The sequence below is a fragment of the Cladophialophora carrionii genome (assembly GCF_000365165.1).
Source record: "Cladophialophora carrionii CBS 160.54 unplaced genomic scaffold supercont1.1, whole genome shotgun sequence".
Classification (NCBI taxonomy): Eukaryota; Fungi; Ascomycota; class Eurotiomycetes; order Chaetothyriales; family Herpotrichiellaceae; genus Cladophialophora; species Cladophialophora carrionii.
The window spans coordinates 2,442,401-2,460,373 of NW_008481816.1; the positions used below are offsets into that span (position 1 = coordinate 2,442,401).

General features: G+C 56.9%; 7 protein-coding genes across 7 annotated transcripts; 2 read left to right on the forward strand and 5 right to left on the reverse strand.

Annotated features, from left to right (window-relative positions):
- Nucleotides 1-448: 448 nt before the first annotated feature.
- Nucleotides 449-2,491, forward strand: G647_00860 (uncharacterized protein; the record flags this gene model as incomplete). Its single annotated transcript, XM_008724263.1, has 3 exons — nt 449-997; nt 1,052-2,185; nt 2,252-2,491. The coding sequence occupies 3 exons, from the start codon at nt 449-451 to the stop codon at nt 2,489-2,491; spliced, it is 1,923 nt and encodes a 640-aa protein (XP_008722485.1).
- Nucleotides 2,492-5,603: 3,112 nt separating this feature from the next.
- G647_00861 (uncharacterized protein) lies at nt 5,604-6,440 on the forward strand (the record flags this gene model as incomplete). The annotated part of the gene is made up of 1 exon (XM_008724264.1): nt 5,604-6,440. The coding sequence occupies one exon, from the start codon at nt 5,604-5,606 to the stop codon at nt 6,438-6,440; it is 837 nt and encodes a 278-aa protein (XP_008722486.1).
- Nucleotides 6,441-6,569: 129 nt separating this feature from the next.
- G647_00862 (uncharacterized protein) lies at nt 6,570-8,856 on the reverse strand (the record flags this gene model as incomplete). Its single annotated transcript, XM_008724265.1, has 3 exons — nt 6,570-7,635; nt 7,681-8,480; nt 8,788-8,856. 3 exons carry the CDS (start codon nt 8,854-8,856, stop codon nt 6,570-6,572), a joined length of 1,935 nt encoding a protein of 644 aa, XP_008722487.1.
- Nucleotides 8,857-9,660: 804 nt separating this feature from the next.
- G647_00863 (uncharacterized protein) lies at nt 9,661-11,148 on the reverse strand (the record flags this gene model as incomplete). The annotated part of the gene is made up of 1 exon (XM_008724266.1): nt 9,661-11,148. The coding sequence occupies one exon, from the start codon at nt 11,146-11,148 to the stop codon at nt 9,661-9,663; it is 1,488 nt and encodes a 495-aa protein (XP_008722488.1).
- An 856-nt stretch (nt 11,149-12,004) lies between these two features.
- Nucleotides 12,005-13,857, reverse strand: G647_00864 (uncharacterized protein; the record flags this gene model as incomplete). The annotated part of the gene is made up of 3 exons (XM_008724267.1): nt 12,005-13,099; nt 13,162-13,461; nt 13,576-13,857. The coding sequence occupies 3 exons, from the start codon at nt 13,855-13,857 to the stop codon at nt 12,005-12,007; spliced, it is 1,677 nt and encodes a 558-aa protein (XP_008722489.1).
- Nucleotides 13,858-14,241: 384 nt separating this feature from the next.
- On the reverse strand, nt 14,242-15,462 carry G647_00865 (uncharacterized protein; the record flags this gene model as incomplete). The annotated part of the gene is made up of 2 exons (XM_008724268.1): nt 14,242-14,810; nt 15,051-15,462. 2 exons carry the CDS (start codon nt 15,460-15,462, stop codon nt 14,242-14,244), a joined length of 981 nt encoding a protein of 326 aa, XP_008722490.1.
- Nucleotides 15,463-16,024: 562 nt separating this feature from the next.
- On the reverse strand, nt 16,025-17,389 carry G647_00866 (uncharacterized protein; the record flags this gene model as incomplete). Its single annotated transcript, XM_008724269.1, has 2 exons — nt 16,025-16,798; nt 16,847-17,389. 2 exons carry the CDS (start codon nt 17,387-17,389, stop codon nt 16,025-16,027), a joined length of 1,317 nt encoding a protein of 438 aa, XP_008722491.1.
- Nucleotides 17,390-17,973: the final 584 nt, after the last annotated feature.

The window sequence follows — 17,973 nt, forward strand, 5'->3', positions numbered from 1 at the left end:
AATGCAATGGACACTGGACGCAACGGAGCGCTATCGAGGGCAACCGAAGCAGAAAACACAAAGATTGGTCTCCTTGACAGTCCCATTGTATGTCCCCGCTCGTCCTGTCTACACAGGAGGCATACTGGGGTCGAGAAACAGCCCCTCTCCCGCCCTTTGCGTACACAGTACGTATCTCGCTTGGTACCTTAGCTTCCGGATCTTCCGTTGGGGCTGGAACCCAGTACTCAGGACCCCGTATCCGACGCCGTGGTGTTGTGCGGTGCGGAACTGTGATTGTGCTGTGTTTGCCGAGGCCGTGATTGTGGTCGTACATGTGGTTTGTGGTTTCCTTTGTCTGTACTCTTTCTCATTCTTGTACTCATTTCTCTTGTATCTTCGCCTCTGTACGTTTAGTTGCTAGGCTCTCCTTTGCCCTCGCGTTGACCCCGACGTCGTCGCCATCGCCATGAAATCACCTTGCTCGGCGCTACTGGTCGCGGCGCTCGCCCTCCCCGGGTCTTGGCTCGGCGGTGGTAATGGTGTCACGGGCTTCGAGTTCAACGCGTACGATCTCGGTCTGCAGGGCATCTACCCGCGGCATCGATTCCACTCAGTCGACTTTGAAGCGCCCAAGCCGAAGATCACGCGGTGGGATTCGCGCTGCAATGATGGAAACTTGCTTCTCACGCCGCGGGGGCCGTCTGTCCAGGGCAAAGCCCGTGGGCCCACGATGCTGGACGCGCGCGGCAACTTGATATGGGCGGGCAATGACGACTTCGAGCAGGTCATCAATTTGAATGTGCAGAAGTACAAAGGGGAGGATTATTTGACGTTTTGGACCAAAGTCAAGAAGAACAAGCATAGGCATAAGAATCAGAAGCATAAGAACAAGGACAAGGACAAGGGCAAGGGCAAGGGTAAGAATAAGGATAAGGATAAGGATAAGAACCAGGGAGATCACGACGACGACGAGATCAATGCTTATGCAAAGCATCCGAGAATCTCTTATGTGATGGTATGTGCAATTCAGCCTCTTGTTCTGGAATTGTCAACCTAACTCCGGTGATAGCTTAACTCTTCCTACGAGGTGGCCTATAGAATATACCCACATGGAAAGGGCTACAAGGGAGACTCGCATGAATTTCAGATCACCCCACAAGGCACGGCGCTCATCACCATCTACCACAAGCACAAGGTCGACTGCACGCAATTAGGGCTCGGCAAGAGCTGCTGGATCCAAGACGGCTTGTTCCAGGAAATCGACATCGAGACGGGCGATCTGGTGTTCGAATGGCGCGCCACCGACCATGTCAGCATGCTCGACGTGTTCAGTAGCCCGAACCGTAAGGACGGGTATGGGACGTCTAAGAAGGACGCCTTTGACTTCTTCCACCTGAACAGCGTCGACAAGCTCGAGTCGGGCGACTACATCATCTCGGCGCGGTACATGCACGCGGTGGTGTGCATCAGCGGCAAGACGGGCGAGATCCTGTGGCAGCTCGGCGGCAAGCACAATGACTTTCGCGATTTGAACGGCGCCACCGACTTTGCCTGGCAGCACCACGTGAGGTGGCAGGGCAACAACACCATCTCGCTCTTTGACAACCACGCCAACAACGTCTTTCACAACCCCTCCAGCCAGAGCAAGGGCATGATCATCAAACTCGACCTGGAGAACATGACGGCCAGCGTGGTGCAGACCTTCGTCCACCCGGACGAGATCCTCAACGTCTCGCAGGGCTCCGTCCAGGTCATCGCGGAAAGCGGCAACGTCTTGGTCGGCTTCGGCAACTCGCCCACCTACATCGAATACGCGCCCGACGGCCAGGTGCTCTGCAGCGCCCACTTCGCGCCACACATCGCCTTTGAGATCCTCGATTTCGGCCTGGTCAAATCATACCGCGTGTTCAAGAGGCCGTGGGTCGGACGGCCCAACACGGTGCCGGACGTCAAGGTGAAGAGCGGGAGAATCTACGTAAGTTGGAACGGCGCGACCGAAGTGTCAAGCTGGAGATTGGAGGGGGCGGGCTCCCAGGACGCGCACGACAACGAGTTTGTGACGATCCAAGAGTTGGAGCGTGATGGGTTCGAGACGAGTTTCGGACTCGACAAGGTCGGTGGCTTTGTGAGGATCGCGGCGCTGGACTCTGCGAGGACTGCAATGGCATATTCGGCCGTCGTCAAGGCCCCTCCCTCGTCACTCGTAAGTTTCCGACCGAAGCGACTCCACATCCTGAGCGTCCCATCTTCCATGCTAACCCAGGTTTAGGGGTTCCTCTGGTCGACGCTCATCTTTCTGTTCGGCGTCGCCGTCTTCGCGTCCGGCTTTGCCGGCTTCATTCTCTGCTATCGACGAATACACTGGCTTCCGCGTCTTCCGCGGCTTGCGCGTGTCCCGAAGCTACTTAATCTGAGTGGTCTCAAATCCCGATTGAGCCAGGGCAAGATACCTCGTTGGCAACACGAACCCGAAACGGAGCCTCTGTTACTGGACGAGAGAGTTCCTTGAGGCAACGATCAGTCGGATTGGACCAGCTCTTAGCGATCCAGAGAAAGGCCGCCGACGACGTAAAAGTATTGTGGGAACGTATGATTAGGCATATCGTCTGCGAGGACGACTCACCACTCTGCGTACACGAGCCGTGAACCACCATGGACGTCAGCCGCGACGACGGCCGGTCGAGGCGATCAACCACGGCAGAGCAGGCTGGGTGGCAGGACGCTACCTGAGATATCTACTACGGGGATATCCGGCATCTCGCTCCACGAGAAAGACGATGAGTTCGAGGGCCTTTATGAGGAGTGTAATCATGACGGTCTTTACGAGGAGTGTAATCGTAACGGAGGGTCATAACGGAGTGGGATGGTGACGCAAAGAGATGGGTCAGAAGGCAAAGGCAAGCGGGAAGCAATTGAGGGCGTGGAGGGGAGGCCGAGGCAGACTCAATCCTCCCAGCGCGGATCACATTCTCTCCTGGTGTCAGTGGTGTGAGTGAGTCGCCTCCGTGTTTACAAGACACTTGCGCCCCCAGTGGTGATGGCCCTCGGCGGTTCCGCATTGAGCGTTAGCAAAGGCGTAGGCGTCGGCGTAGAACCAATCCATGATGGTTCGTCATCTCAGGAAACGAACGAGACCACGAGAAGAGTCGTTATCCCTCAGGATTGGACACTGCGGGCATTGAAGTTTTTCAAAAGGCACACGACCATCCTACTTGAAAGCAGATGCAGCGGCATTCCACTTCCAACACCGCCTTCAGTATCTAATTACCCAGTACACCCGATGTGAAGGCGAAGAATAGGTACCTAGGCCCGGCTCGGCTGTTTCTGACTTGTGGGTCAAGTACCTGATATACCATTGCCACACTGCAGAGGAAGGACTGATTAGACTGAGCACGAACAGGTCGGCTACACCAGCGAACACCAACGAGCGCCCTTTGGGAAAGACCTCACGCGAGTTGACTCGGCACCCATCACTTGGGCTGCTGCTGGCTGGGTGGTCGTCCCACCGCTGACCTTGACCACCCATGACCACCCATGACCACCATGACTCGGTTGACCGGGCTCGGGTATCGATGGGCGGGCGAGGCTCCATATGTCATTACAAAACCGTAGGCGGGTGTCCTCGCCGCTGACGCCGTGGCCAAAAAATGAGTGGTGGCACGCATCTTCCGAGGCGAGGCACACACGAGGGAGGTGACGAAAGTCCTGTCCATCCCTTCCCTCGCTCCCTCGCTGCTTGCGGAGTACGAATACTGTGTAATTATTGGAACCGCTTCTGGTAGTAAAGTCCCCTCCCTGTCCCCGTCCCGGTCCCCGATCTCTTCGGGGCGTTGTGCTCACGAGTCACATGTCACATTTCCGTTTTACACATATTACTACTGTGGACTGTGTACGTAAGACTGTACTGTGTCTGGCGAGCGAGCCATGGGCGACTGCTCGACTGCTCGACTGCTCGGCTGCTCGCTCGGATGAAAATAATCTCTTTACAGTACGGCGTATTAGTCCATTCATGCTGAGACCGAGACTGGGAAGGGGGAAGTGCCCTGCCTGCATGGTTCTGGTGGAAAGGTCTGCTGTCCACTGGTACGAGTAAGGTGGGCGCTGCTGAAAAGGTCTGCTGCCCAAGGCAAGGTGGGGTGGTGGTGGTGGTGGTGGATTCTCTGCAATCCTGTAACTCAGTACTGGGCAAGTACGCAAAATCCTGTCCAGACCGACACGTTCCGTATCGGGCGATGGCATGCTGTGATATTTTAGATTGTGCGGTGCGGTCGAAATTATAAATGGGCAACGTTGCCACGCAATCCCTGCAGGAACCAGGTCCGCTGCTGTACTCTGTACGCGGTGAAGCTGAAGCCGAAGCTGAAGCAAACAATTAATGGTACCATTGGTTTCCTCGTGTCGCAAATCCTCGTTTGTGCGCTTCCGTGTGTGCGTTCATGATGGTTGGGAAAGAGAAAAGCTCAGGGGGGGTTTTCGAGGCCCCTTTTGGGTATCTCCATGCTACAGTAGAGGACGCACAGCATCGTTTTTCCTTCTGGCTGGTGCATTTTCGAGGCAAGTGGCTGCTGGCTGTGGGGCTGGGCTCAATCCACGCAGTCAAAGTGTGCTGTCCGCAGTACGAGTACTCCGAACACAGTATCCACTCATGCGATCGATATGTTTAGCCTAGCGACATAAACAAGTACATGCGCCAGACAAATAGAGGGCGGGCGGTGTGAGTGGAAAGGAGCGCGGGAGAAATTCATGGAAAACCCTGGCAGCATGCTCAGCGTCAAACTGACAGAGGCGTTCGTTGCGCGCATCATCTTGATAAAGTGAAGTCATAGGGATCGAGCGATGGCTTGTTGCCCGTAATCAGTCCTGTTGGCTCTTGCAAGAGATCATCGGGGCGATGTGCGCGACCAAGCCCTTCGCTCAAAGGGTGTGAAGCGCTCTCTCATCTAAAGGTCGAGCCATGATCGAGTATCTAGCTAATGTTTAGCCGCCCCCACCGATAGAATCAAGGCCCAAAGTTTGTCAGAGTCTTTGCGTATCAGGTGGCAGCCACGGATCAAGTCAGCCATGGCCTTGGAACAATCGAATCATGGAACTCGGGATTGTTGTTGAAGTCAATCTCTACCGACGCTACGGCAATCGGTTCAAACCCTCGGTAGTCGGATGAGGGAGTCGGCGACCTTGCCTGTGAGATGCCTTGAGCCGCTCCGGGCGAAGTCATCCTTTGTGTGGCAATGTTCGCTCTTCGGAGCGGCAGTCGGTCGCTGCTCTGATTTGCCAGCCGCGGCGAGGCTGCGTATTGAAGCATGACTCGTGCGGTATTCGTCGTGTAAATGACGGCTGCGACGTCAAGTCTGCCCTCTTGACTGTCGGCAGCATTCCCCACCAACGGCCTTGGAGTTTGGTCGGAGCCGGCCCGCGCAGAGTGATGGGTCGCCGGCGATGTGGTTCCGAAGGGGCTCACTGGAAGGCGTGGCCGTGGATGGGTGCGCGATTTTCTCAAAAGGCCGGTGAGTTCTTCGTTTGCTTGCAGCAGTCGTGCTTTTTCAACTCTTCAGCATTCGTCCCCCAAAAACGTTTCAATCCATCCCTCTCGTGAAACATCCTTGCCATCCAATATCGGCATCATGGCCCCAACGACTGACGACCAGAACCCTCCATCCGACAAGAAGGTGGCGGGCCATCAGCGAGAGCTCAGTCCGTCCAAGGAGGCGGCACAAGAGAAAGCAGTCCACCAGCGCGTCAAACGGCACTTGACAGGCCAGATCCGAGTCAATCTTCTCGCCGAAACCGAGCTCCTGATCCTCACTTTTTGTACCGGTATCCAAGATGCCACAACGTTCCCCGACTACCACTGCTTCGCCTCCAATCAGACAGGAAACACAGTCATGCTGGCAATGGCGGTGCTGTTGCCCGAGGTGACCGGCGAACTGTTTGTGACACAAAACATCGGGGTCGCCCTGGGATTCTTTCTTGCTGCAGGGTGGGTGACGGGTCAAGTGGGACATATAATAGGGCCACGGTCGCGTCTTTGGATCGTCTTCTGCAACCTCGTCCAGTCGATACTTGTCTTCATCGCCGCTGCCATTCAGTACGTATACGGGGTCGATCTGGAAAGCGGAAGGACTATGATTGTCATCGGACTGCTGGCGTTCGCAGCCGGTAGCCAGGTCGTCCTCTCCAGAGCTCTGGCCATCACTGAGATCAGTACAGCCATGGCAACAGCGGCTTGGGTAGATCTATTGGTCGATCCCAACCTCTTCGCTGCGAAGAATCGACCTCGAAATCGCCGAGTCAGCTTCCTCGCCGCCATTGTAGCGGGAGCCTTCTTCGGCGCAGGCATCTATCGGAGTGCGGGCTCGGCAACGGCGGTCTTGCTCTCGGGTGTCGGCAAGCTCATCGTCGCTCTGATGTTCTTGTTCAACAAGGCAGAGAAACTACCAGAGGTAGAAACCACGGTGTGAGTAGCCACGCCGCCGTCTTGGACAAAGGTCTGTGTGTCGTCAAACTTGCATTTAGCGCTGGTGTCGGCAGATCGTCCATAGAGAGGGGCCCGAGCATAGTTTCAGGAAGGTCATTAGCGCATGTGAAGGTCAGAAATAGTCATCATCAAGGTCTTGGGTGAATCCATATGTTTCCAGAGTTTCGGGCCAACCCATCCATGGGTTAAAGGCCAATCGCATACCATCGAGCCACTGATTCTGGTCTTCCTGTGCATAATTCGTCGGCTCGTTAATCACAGGCTCAACGCCTTGGTTGGCTTGTTTGGGCTGCGCGGCATGAGCGGCTCCCAGCAGGCTGTGAGAACGAAGAACTTGGGGCGCGACCTTGACGTTGGGATTGTTTCGTATCGACCGCTGCCGTTGCGGTCTTGCCCCGGCGTTGACAGTCGCCGACGGATACTCGCCCGGTGGTGCGGGACTTGTAACCTCGTTGCTGTCATCTACAAAATCTGCTCTGCCGATCAAACTGTGAATGGCAAGTCTCTGTCGAGTTCGAGCCTCGTCCGCGAGCCTCGACAGGTGGCCTTCCAGAACCTCTTCGGGCGGAGGCACTTGTATGCCGGGGTTGGCGCTGCTTTCAGATGAGTGTCGCGCGATAAGCAGCTCGAGTTCCCTCTTCATCGGCTCCACCACAGGAGAATCACGAAAGTAGCGATTCATGATCGATTGGCAGAAGGCGGCCTTTTCCAAGGCGGCGGGCATGCTCAGACTTTGTGTCACAACATCCGTCTGGGCGTTGAAAAGGATGATCCGGGCGCTGTGATATGCGCAGATGGCTGTGTCGAAGTCGATAGTCTGGACATTGCACTGCTCCGAGAAGGCTGCAAAGATTTGAACAATTGAGAGGGCATGGTTCAGGCATAGTGTGCGTCTCCGGAGAATCTCTTCGCGAGGGATACCTTCCATCGCCGAGGGAGGTGCAGCTTCTCTATAGCCAGTCAGGAATATGCGGTAAAGGTCGGTGTAGGCTTGATGCCAGCACTCGTGCACCATCAGAATACGGGCTGGCCGTGCGCAGTAGGAGAAAATCTTGGGATTGTATCGGTCAGAGTCGGCAAGGCTGCGGTAGAGATGTTGTAATTCGTCTTCAAATCGTCGCACAATATGCATGAGCTCGTCGGGTGGGACGAAGGAAGCAGCCAGCCGGCGTGTCAACCTGCATCGATGAGCGTGAAATCACACAGTGAATTGAGCGCCCTACCTCATAATGTCTGTCCTTATGGCCGCTAGCCGGATACATGCAGCATACGTCCCCATGCGCTCAGGCTTGTCAAAAGAGGTTGCTCGAAGAGGTGCCGTCGCTACCGGGGCATCTTCCTCAAAGGCTGTTTCTGGACACGGAAGTTGAAGATAGACGTGCTCTGGTGGGCACGTCTCGAACTCGCGGAGACCGACAGAGAAATTCCCATCCAGGGCAAAACATGACCACATCAACCGACGGCGGACTTCTTGCGCCAAGAAGCGCAACTCAGGACGTTCGTAATTCAGTCGAAGCGCCACGGCCGATCTGCCAGCAAGGGCAGCCAGCATGAAGGCCCGCGAGAAGTGGCCCACCTCGACCCTGTACCGCACTATCAAGATGAGGGCCTGAAGTCGAGAAGTCGAGGGGCTCTCCAGGTACTGTAGCAGGATGTCCTCGGACTTCTGGGCCCACTTGGCACTCAGCCCGCGAGCGTAGGGCTCAATGTGCAGGCGTTGGACGGTGACGGCGCAGATAGCAAGCGTCAGGCATTCCTCGATCTTACCTTCGCGATACCTTTGCATCACCGAGCGTTCATGCAGAAATGCATACCACGGCAGCGCGTAGATGTGCTCGAAATAAGCCTCAATGAGCGAGGTGACTTCGTCTCGGCCAGGCAAAGCGCCGTCGCTGGACAGCAGACTCTGCTCCAACTCCGCCGCTGGTTGCCCTGACGGAGACAGGAGTTGTTGCTGAGGTTCGGATCTTTGCGAGGTACTCGGCGACGGCAAGTTTGAGGCGTGCGGCGTCCGGTGTGTCCGCTTCAGGACCGGTTACACGCAAGGCCGATTGCGTCGCAGACAGTTAGCACAGGCGGGGGTCTCGCCGCCACACTTGATCTTCTGCGATCGACATTCTGTACAGGCACGAACGCCACGTCTCCGCTCCAGCTGGACCAGCGGCTGGTCGCCTGAGACGGCGTCGCCGGTGGTTCCAGACTCTCTCGGTTGAAAGGAACATTCGAACCTCAGGCGCTCGCAATTGCGGCAGCAGTTGGGACGCCCGTCGCATCGCACCTGTAGCATCACGGTTCAGCGGCTGATGAAGCCCATCAAGTTCTCCCCTCACCTTTCTCGCACGACATTGCATACAGGTTGTCTTGGACTTGCGCGACGACGTGGGCGCCATATCAGCCATACCGGTTACCGATCGTCGTTGTGAAACTCGACATCACCCGCACAGGCACGGGCGGCATTGTGTGCGATTATCAGTCTCTCACGGCTGTTTGTTGAAGTGTTGTGTTGCATGTGGATGGCCCTGTTGCGTTGCTTAGCATGAAGAAAGTCCGCGGAGGGCGTGATTGGACGACCAGAATGTCGTGATAGGAACCGGTGGAGGTCGTGGTCTTGGCTGCCATGCGCTCTCATACGGTGGAGTATCTACGGTCAAGCGCATGATTACGGCGTGGGAGTTGCTGAATGATACGAGCGCAATTGCTTTTCTCTCCTCATCCCACAGCGCATGAGACAGCGATGGGAACCGAACGTCGGCCGCTTCAACAAGTGTAGGTGAGTTGCCTTCCTCTCGCTGTTAAGCACAAGGCAGTCTCCATCACCAAATCTGGCCAATGACTTTCTACAGGTTGTCCTTGCAAAAACTGCGAACGTCACCTCTCCCTCGCGAGCTCTCGCTTCAGAATGATCTCTTCCTTCCCCTCCACATAGCCTCATAACATGCTCAACCATTCCTGCAGCCTACGCTTTAGTCACTGTTCATCTCGCCATGTGCAATGCTCCGGAGAAAATACGGAAAATGTCCGCTGCCGGCAGTGGTAGCACCGCTATAGATACGCAAGAATACACAGGCTGTATGAAAGTATTTGAACAAGTCACCAAGGACGCCGCTCCTCCCCTTTCCCAAGATCCTCAGACGGACAAGTCTTGCATTACATGTTTCGAGCTGCTCCATCCGAGCAAGCATATCAATCTTCCAAGGGCACAATCATGCCGTGCCACGCTTCTCTTTCGAAAGCTCCTTCCTCAACATCTCAATCTGATGCTCCAACTTCCTCCACAAGATATAGTCCTCCAGATGTTTGTCCTTGGCCGTCGTCTCCGCGCTACATCCCAGCTCCAACAGCTCCCATTTCTCCTGCACGTCTTCCATCTCTCGTCGCACGTTTTGCCTAGCCGTATCCTTCTCCCGCGCAATCTCCAACAGAGCACTCACAAACGCCTCCTGGATGTATGCAAAGCTGAACCCATCGGTGATCTTGGCGGCCGCGCCGCAAATCTCGTCCGGAAACTCGATATCCTTGTTGTCGCTCAACTTGCGCTGCCAAAAGTGACAGTACTTGACGCGCTGATTGAAGTCCGGGTCCGGAAACAAATACTTGCGATCGAAGCGCGAGGGCCGCTTGGCGATGCCCGGGTCCAGGCGCTCCAGGTGGTTCGTGCTCCCCACCATGAAGATGCCCTCGTTCTCCGACAGTCCGTCCACGGCGTTGAGGAAGAAGGAGCGCACCTGGTCCGTCACCAGGGAGTCCAGGTCCTCGAAAACCAAGTAGCAGGGAGCCTCCTGGCGGGCTTTCCTGAAGATGCTCTCGATGCTAAATTCCGGGGGCACGAAGCCGACGAGCGACTTGACGTAGAGCGTCGGCACCGGCGGATCCCGCTTGTACAGCGTATGCATAGTGGCTTTGATCGAGATGGTCTTGCCGTTGCCGGGCGGCCCGTAGAAGATGACGCCCCGCTTCCACGGCACGCGCAGGCGATCGTAGACGTCGCGCGTGTCGAAGAAGCGTTCCACCGTGTCGACGAGATCCGTCTTGAGGTCGTCGTCGAGGATGACGTCCTCCCACCGCGACTTCAGGATGCTGCTGTACAGGAACGGATCCTTCTGCCAGTAGCCCTGGTTGAACACCCAGATCTCGTCGTGCAGCACAGACTCCCACCGTCCCGCGCTCGCGACAAGGGCCCGCGCCCCGGCCGGATCGCCCAGGATATACTGGTTGCGCACCTGGGGGTAGGGCAAGGTCCCGTCGCGGCCCTCGGCGAAGTAGACCAGGAACGTGAACCCCTCCCACGTGTAGGTGCAGGTCTCGAAGAAGACTTCGTCGGCCACGACACCCTCGCCGCCGTCGAGTCGCCTCATGGGCGGTAGATACACGGTCCATCGCAGCGTCGACGGCCAGATGTGTTTGGCGTCTGACTTAGGGTCCGCTGCTGACGGCGTCGAGGACGATGCCGATGACGGGGATTGTGCCTCGACTGTCTCGAGCACGCCATGCCCTGCCGCGGCGTAGGCTCGCAAGTTACAGCTCCACTCCGGGACCGTCGTGATGGGCACACCCGGGTGCGCGGTGGCGATGGACTCGTAGATGACGGCGTCGGTGTCGACACGCGGTGCGGTCGCATTGCGGAAATAAGCCCCTGCCACGCCGCCTTCGCTACTGCCGGCCTCGGCGCGGGTGAAGGCACCGGTATCCATTTGTGCTGGCCCGGCAGTCAAGTGGAGATAACGTCTAGGTGACCGTGGTCAGGTTCGTATACGAGTACGTAGCAATATTCGCCCTTTTATATTGCACCGCGGTGTTGGAAGACGAGCGGGGGAGCCGGCGAGAGTCGACTAGAGACACAGCTATGAGAGCGACTTCCGTTAGAATGAATGAGAGATCAAGGGCGGAGTACTGCAGAGTACGGGAGTACAAAGGGTACGTAGATGTGCAGAACAGCAATTACTCGTAGGTGAGATCGCTACGAATCAGGTCTGGGGTGTCTCAGTCCAACTACTGTAAGACAGGGGATTGCGTCCAGGGGATTTTATTCCGCCAGGCACCAGCATTGAATCATGAATAATACTACGTACTACATGAATGGAAGGGGCTAGTGTGTACTCCGTTCTCAGTACGAGTAACTACATAGGGCTCAGCTTGACAGCAAGCATGCACTCACTCGTACTGGGGGTACGTACCTCGCACCCGTGGCTTACAGAGCAAGGCAGGCATGGCAGTATGCTCACCCATGCTGATCGACCACGGTGACGTTTAGTGGGGTGACGGGGTGACTACGTACCTAACGGGCTTGATCTCGATCGTTGATGTATCAATGAGTGTTGTAACTGTACGAGGACGGAGTACTTTGTAAGTGGTGTGGTTTCAGAGCTTGCACAGCCCCAATCCTTCCCGGGCGGAGGCTACGGCTAAATGATACACGGCACATACGGAGTACTGGGTGCGTGGCGTACGACACGTGTGAAGCCAGTCACTGCCCAGCGAGGTCAGGGTCCCAGCATATTGTACGGAGTACTCACGAGTCGACGAGTTAGTACTCCGTACACAACGCAGTCAGCCTTGCCGGCTCAACGCCTGGTCCACAATATCCCGTGCAACACCTTCCCGTTGTAACGAGTCTCTCACCTGTGCGTCAAGCCAGGAAACAGCAGTCCTGCGAGCGTCTCCAGGATTCCGTAAGTACGGTGCAGCCCAAGCAGCACCACCGCCACCACCGCCACCACCGCCTCCCTCCGCGCCCGTGGTCTCCGCGGTCAGGGCCTCGTAAGCGGCAGTGACCTGTTCCTCAAGTTGTCCCTTCGTCATGACGACTCCATCGTTTAACAACCTGTGCGTTTCCCCGACGAGCACGCAGCTCAAAAGGCCAAGCATGGGGATATCAAAGCGTATGTCCTCTGTTATCTTCTCTTTCAAGACCATGGACTCCAGACACCGCCGGCACAGCCTGGTCAGCGTCCACAACTGCATGAGCCGCAGAGGGTGATGTGCCTGGGTGTACAGCGCGGGATGGATGGCTCTGACGAAGATCGCTGAATGGAGCGTTGCCTCGAAGAATCTCCCCTGGCCGAGCAATCCGAGGAACAGTTCCTGACGCAGTTGGGGCCACGGGTAGCGGTGGAGGGGCCAGACTTTCGTCCCGGCCAGTAACTTCATGGCGGACTTGATGTTGTCGACCTGCGTGTGCAAGATGGTGCTCTTGGATTGGACGTCTAGGAGACACCGCTCGGCTTGATCCCCAACCTGTAGGACCGTGGGACTGATTGACTCGTGTGCAGGGGATGGCTCCCTGATTTTGGCGTCAGGTGTTTGATGGAACAAGTCCACCACTGTATGTGACCCGAGCGAGCACAGAGGGCAATCGCAGGTGAAGAAATATCTGTCTCTGAGCTCCTCCTGTCGTTTGGCCAGCGGGAACGTCGTGTCGATGTACGAGATCGTGACCTCCTCGTCTGGCGAGATGACCCGGAGCGCGTGCAGAGATATACTCCCATACGGCGGTAGAGCGTCTTGGTCCGATCGGGGCGGGACATCGAACCGCACAAAAGCATTGGGATCGCATGAATGATTGACGAGCGCGGACCGCGGATGAAGGACCATCCCAAGGGAATCGAACGCCGGGGTCGTCAGAGTGAACGAGTTCACAAGCAACTAGTTGTACATCATTGGATTCAGCGCTGGGCCTTGTGTTGGAAAGGCCATCATCTCCTTACCATACAAGCCAGTCGGAGGATCGTCTCCTGACTGTGATCGGTGCCACAGTACGATTTGATCCCCTTCATCATGATGAAAATATCCTGCCAGCGCGACCCTCCCGCGCCGATCAGGTCATCGTAGTGGCTTTCCAGAGCGAGTAGCTGCTCCCACTCCGACTCTGGGAGCAGCGCTGCCTTGTGCTGCTTCAATACTCGCACAATCCCACGGACCGTGCTCGGCAGAATTCGCGGATATAGTCGGCCAAAGAGCTTGCACTCGAGTCGATGGTACTCTGCCCACGCTCGAGACTGGCAATTCTGCCCTCAACGTCAGCCAGCCAGTCATCCAGCCAGGCCAGTCTCCCTCCTCAGCGGCACTTGTGAGATGGCATGATTTGGGCACTCGTCAAGGCACAGAAGAGCGAAACTCACTCGATCACAGAACCTAACCACCTTACACCTACTGCACGTCTTCAAGGCGTGTCCCGTGTCGACTTCGAGAGCGCTGATCGGCTCGATCCCGGACTTGTAGCAGTAGTAGCAGTGAGTCGGTAACTTGGCTGACTCCAACGCGACCAGAAGTGGCCGGGCAATGAAAAGGAGCTGTGACTTCGGTGCAATCTCCTGTGTGGCGAACAGCCCATTGCCGCGGCCTGTGACATGTTTCGTGCAGACCAGATCGTCGCTGATTTGCTGCTGGAGCAGGTTGGTCATTGTAGAGAGACGGCAATCAACATCCGACCCGATCCGTCATTCTGAGATGGACAAATCCAGAGCCGTTATCGATGATCCTGAGGGCTCTGAAGGGATCGTGTCATGAGTGAAGGGGAAAATCGCAGCTCACAGGTCGCTTTAGTTGCCATGTCGCAGATCAGAGAAGAGCTGTATGTATTGCCTCTTCCCGCTTTTCTTATCTTATTCGCGCTTCACTGTTCTATCTCACATTCTCTAGGATGCCGACGTATTTGCAGTACCTACTGTCCATACGCAAGCCCGGCCACGGCGCGATCGTGTTACTGGGGGTGCATACGATCAACGGTCCGCACGCACAAGTTTCCTTCAACTCTAGATTCTACTGACCCCTTTTGCTTTCTCACTTCACTGCGCAAGATACCCTCCATCAACGACCAACCCATGTCCAGTAACCCAACTGCTTCCCTCGCCGGCCAGAAAGACGGCCACGCGCGCAATATCCTCGACCCGTCCGGTCCGGCCCCACGGGTGAACACTCGCCATGTACTGAGCCATGGCGTCCTGGCCCATGCGCGAATACATGTTCTCCAACAAGCTCGTGTCGGTAAACCCAGGCTGGATGCAGTTGACGTGGATGCCGTCCTTGGCGTACTCTAGCGCTGTCGCACGCGTGAGGTTCACCACGGCGCCCTTGGAGAGCGCGTAGGAGCTCGCCCCGGCGAGGCCGACACTGCCCATGATGCTGGCCAGGTTGATGACCCAGCCTCGGTGAACATCCTCCGTGGCGCCCGTGGCGGTCCGGCCGTGCAAGGGATGCGGTTCCTGGGCGAGGAACTGCGCGCACGCGTGTTTCGTCCCGAGCCAGACACCCTTGATGTTGATCTGGTAGGTGAGGTCGAGGACGGAAAGGGGTGTTTCGTGGATGCGTTGGAACGCGCCGTTGTAGGTGGGCGATTTGGTCTCGGCGGAGATCCCTGCCGAGCACACGGCGTGTTAGAGACAGTGCCTTTCCCACGACCCAGCATATACCATTGCCAAGCGGTACGAAGGCTTTGGGCGGCAGCAAGGTCGTCAAGTCGGGATAGCAATGCCTTCCTCCCGACCCAGAAAATACCGTTGCCAAGCGGTAAAGAAGGCCTTGGGTGGTTCTCAAAGCCACCACTCCGTTTGCTATTGCAGACGCACAAACCGAGGACGAACGCAGCACAACTCACCCGCGTTATTGACCATGATATCCAGCCGGCCGTACGTCTTGACGGCAAACTCCACCGCCGCCTTCACACTCGGCTCATCCGTAACGTCGCACTTGATGAAACTTGCTCGCTCGCGGCCATGGGCCGGCCACTTCGAGTTGATGAGCTCAACGGTCGGCGTCACCAAATCGACGCCCTTGTGGATCGATGCAATCGTCGGCGCTTGGGGTGGATTGGGCGTCAGGTCCGCCGAGACGACGTATGCTCCGGCGGCGGCGTAGGCCTGGGCGATCGCTCTTCCCAAGCCACTGCTGGCACCGGTGATCAGGGCAACTTTATCCTGCAGCGAGGCGATGTTGCCAATGGGCGAGTCGGCCGTTGGGTACGCAAATGATGGAGCATGCGTGGCTCCCCCCGAGCCATTTTGTGCCATGATGGAGAGAGAGGGAAGATATGTGACCCGCAAATAAAGCCGTGGCTCTCAAAGGCAACCTCCGTGATGTGCAAGCAAAACAGACCGGCGGCAACGCTCCAAGAGCATGAGGTCGAGGGTTCCCGGTCAAGCAACGCGGATACAGACTCACCTTTTAAAGCCCGACGCACTGCTCCTCAATCGCAGGAGCAGCTGACAGCCGGTTCCGTCTTTTGGCCGGAGCTCCGTCAGGATGTCTCGGTCCCGGTGAAGATGTACTCGGCTCAAGGGCGGTTCAAATCCGTGCACACAAACTCTACGGGCTTCTGGGAAATGCGGGGAAGTTTGACCGAGGAAAGAGAATGACACGAGACAGCATGACTATGAACCGGTTAAGCGGCGAGTGGGTATGAGAAAACTGGGGTCTTTGACATGTAGATTCATCCATCGCTCGCAGAGATGACTCGAATATGCAACTGTACAAGTCGTAATCCTCGTAGCCTCGTTGGGCCGAAGCCTTGACAAGGCTGAATGTTGACGCCTCCAACACCATGAGACAAGATGCGGTAGATAGACACAGATGTTACGAGGTCACCGAAGCCGCCATTTTACCCTTTTCCGCGAGTGTGAATGCATACTCTAGTTCTGCATCGCTGTCGTCTGATAGTTCGTCCAACATGCGATCAATCAGCGCAGCCTTGTCGAAAGCCGGAGCGCTGGACTCCGAATCAGAGAATCCAACCTTCTTCGGCGATGTCACGGATGTCTGGCTGAACTGAGTCCGAAGCGGTGAGGTCTGCGAAGAAAAGGCTTGCGCTGTGCGGAGCGAGGATTCCTGTGAAGCGTGAGAAGGGGGGTTGTAGCCGGAGTTGTTGGGGCTGGCCATGAAGAGAAGTGTTTCCACAGCATCCGCCTCCATGGCCGCATTTTGACTCGGCGTTCGTTGACTGGTTGGCGGTCGCCTGGAGTGTAGTGCCCGTGACTGCATGTGTGACCCATTGACGGCGTGAAATGCTGCATTTGGCGTCGGCCGACGACGTGAACTAGGCACAATGTCGACTGGAGGAGCTAGAGCCCGACGTGACGGCACCTGTGAAGTTTCGGTGACCAGACCCTGGCTCTCCAAAGCCCCAGTGGTGTCGGAAGAATCGCTCTCGCTCGACTCGCGCTGATACTTGCGAGACATGGCCGTCCTGGGCGAGAGCACTTGGTGGTCATGCAACTGTTGGAACCCAGACACTGTAGATCGGGGTGACTGAGAGGCCAGAGACTCAACCTCATCGAGGGAGCGCGTTTGCCAACCATTCTGCACCTTGACCATGGCGTACTTTAACTTGGTGCGCAACTGCTGTGAAAGCTGGAGCACGTTAGGACACGCTGCGTACGCCGGGCACTGGCAACCTACCTCAAGAACGTTCCCCTTCGAGCCGTTCGAAACGGTGCTCGAGGTGTGCGCATGCCTCGCACCACCCGGTTTCGCCAGGACCTCCCCCAGTCCGTTCACGCTCGCTCTTTTCACTTCGCCGCTGGCGGTTCGCTTGGTGCCCGAGGCAAATTCAGGCGTGGGGCTCTGGGAGCTTGACCCAGCCCTCGTATCTCCCGTCTTGTCATCCCCGATTGTTCCTGCAGCGCTCTGGCTGCTTTCCGGCTGTGAAAGCGACTCTGTAGCTTGTGATGCATCGGGGCTCGATATGGCTGAGGTAGGCGGGGTCAGCTCTTCTGCATCCGCTGGGGGATTATGGGTGTTGCTGGAGAGATCGCCGGTAGACAGGGTCAGGTCCGCTGGCCGAGAGGGCTTCGACGGTTCTGGCGCTGCAGAATCACGCGGAGGGCGGATCGAGGCGGTGTTCGCGGCTACAGATGTCAACTGCGGTGGATCCTCCTTAGTTGACGCATGCGCGGAGGCATCGTGCATGCCGGGATCTGCTGGTTCGGCGGTGTCGGTCATGCCCGATGCAGGACTCGTGGATGTTCGGCTAGATAGAGGTAGAGGGTGTTTGCGGGCAGCAACCAGCGGTATACGACAGAGAGAATGAGAACAGGAGCACAGAAGGAGCGGCCGGACAGCGAAGCGCTGTCGCGTGGGATCTGGTCGTGGCTCGGTGGAGTTCCAACCTCGCACGCTGGCCTGCTGCCGTTGCGTCGACAGTGGGGCGAGACCGAGTCTGCTGATTCCGACGCGTTTTCAGGGTGAAGGCAGACGCGTTGTTGTGACGGCGGGGGGTTTGAAAAGACGGTGAATGGGACATGAACGTTCATCCAGCGATGTAGACCGCGCGTGCGCGACGACGACGATATCAGAGGCACGAGAACAGCCGACGGTGGTGAGAAAGTCTCTGCTCTGCTCTGTTCGTGCGTGCGCTCTTTCTGCCGACGCCGCGTAGCGATTCGTCTCGCTTCTGCTTTCACTCTGCTCTGCCCTGGGTGCGTCTTCGTCATCGCTTCAGCATCGCTTCAGTTGCTTATCATTTACCTGTCATCATCCTGGCCGGCTCACGATCAGAGCAGACATTCTTCGGCTCATTGCCGTAG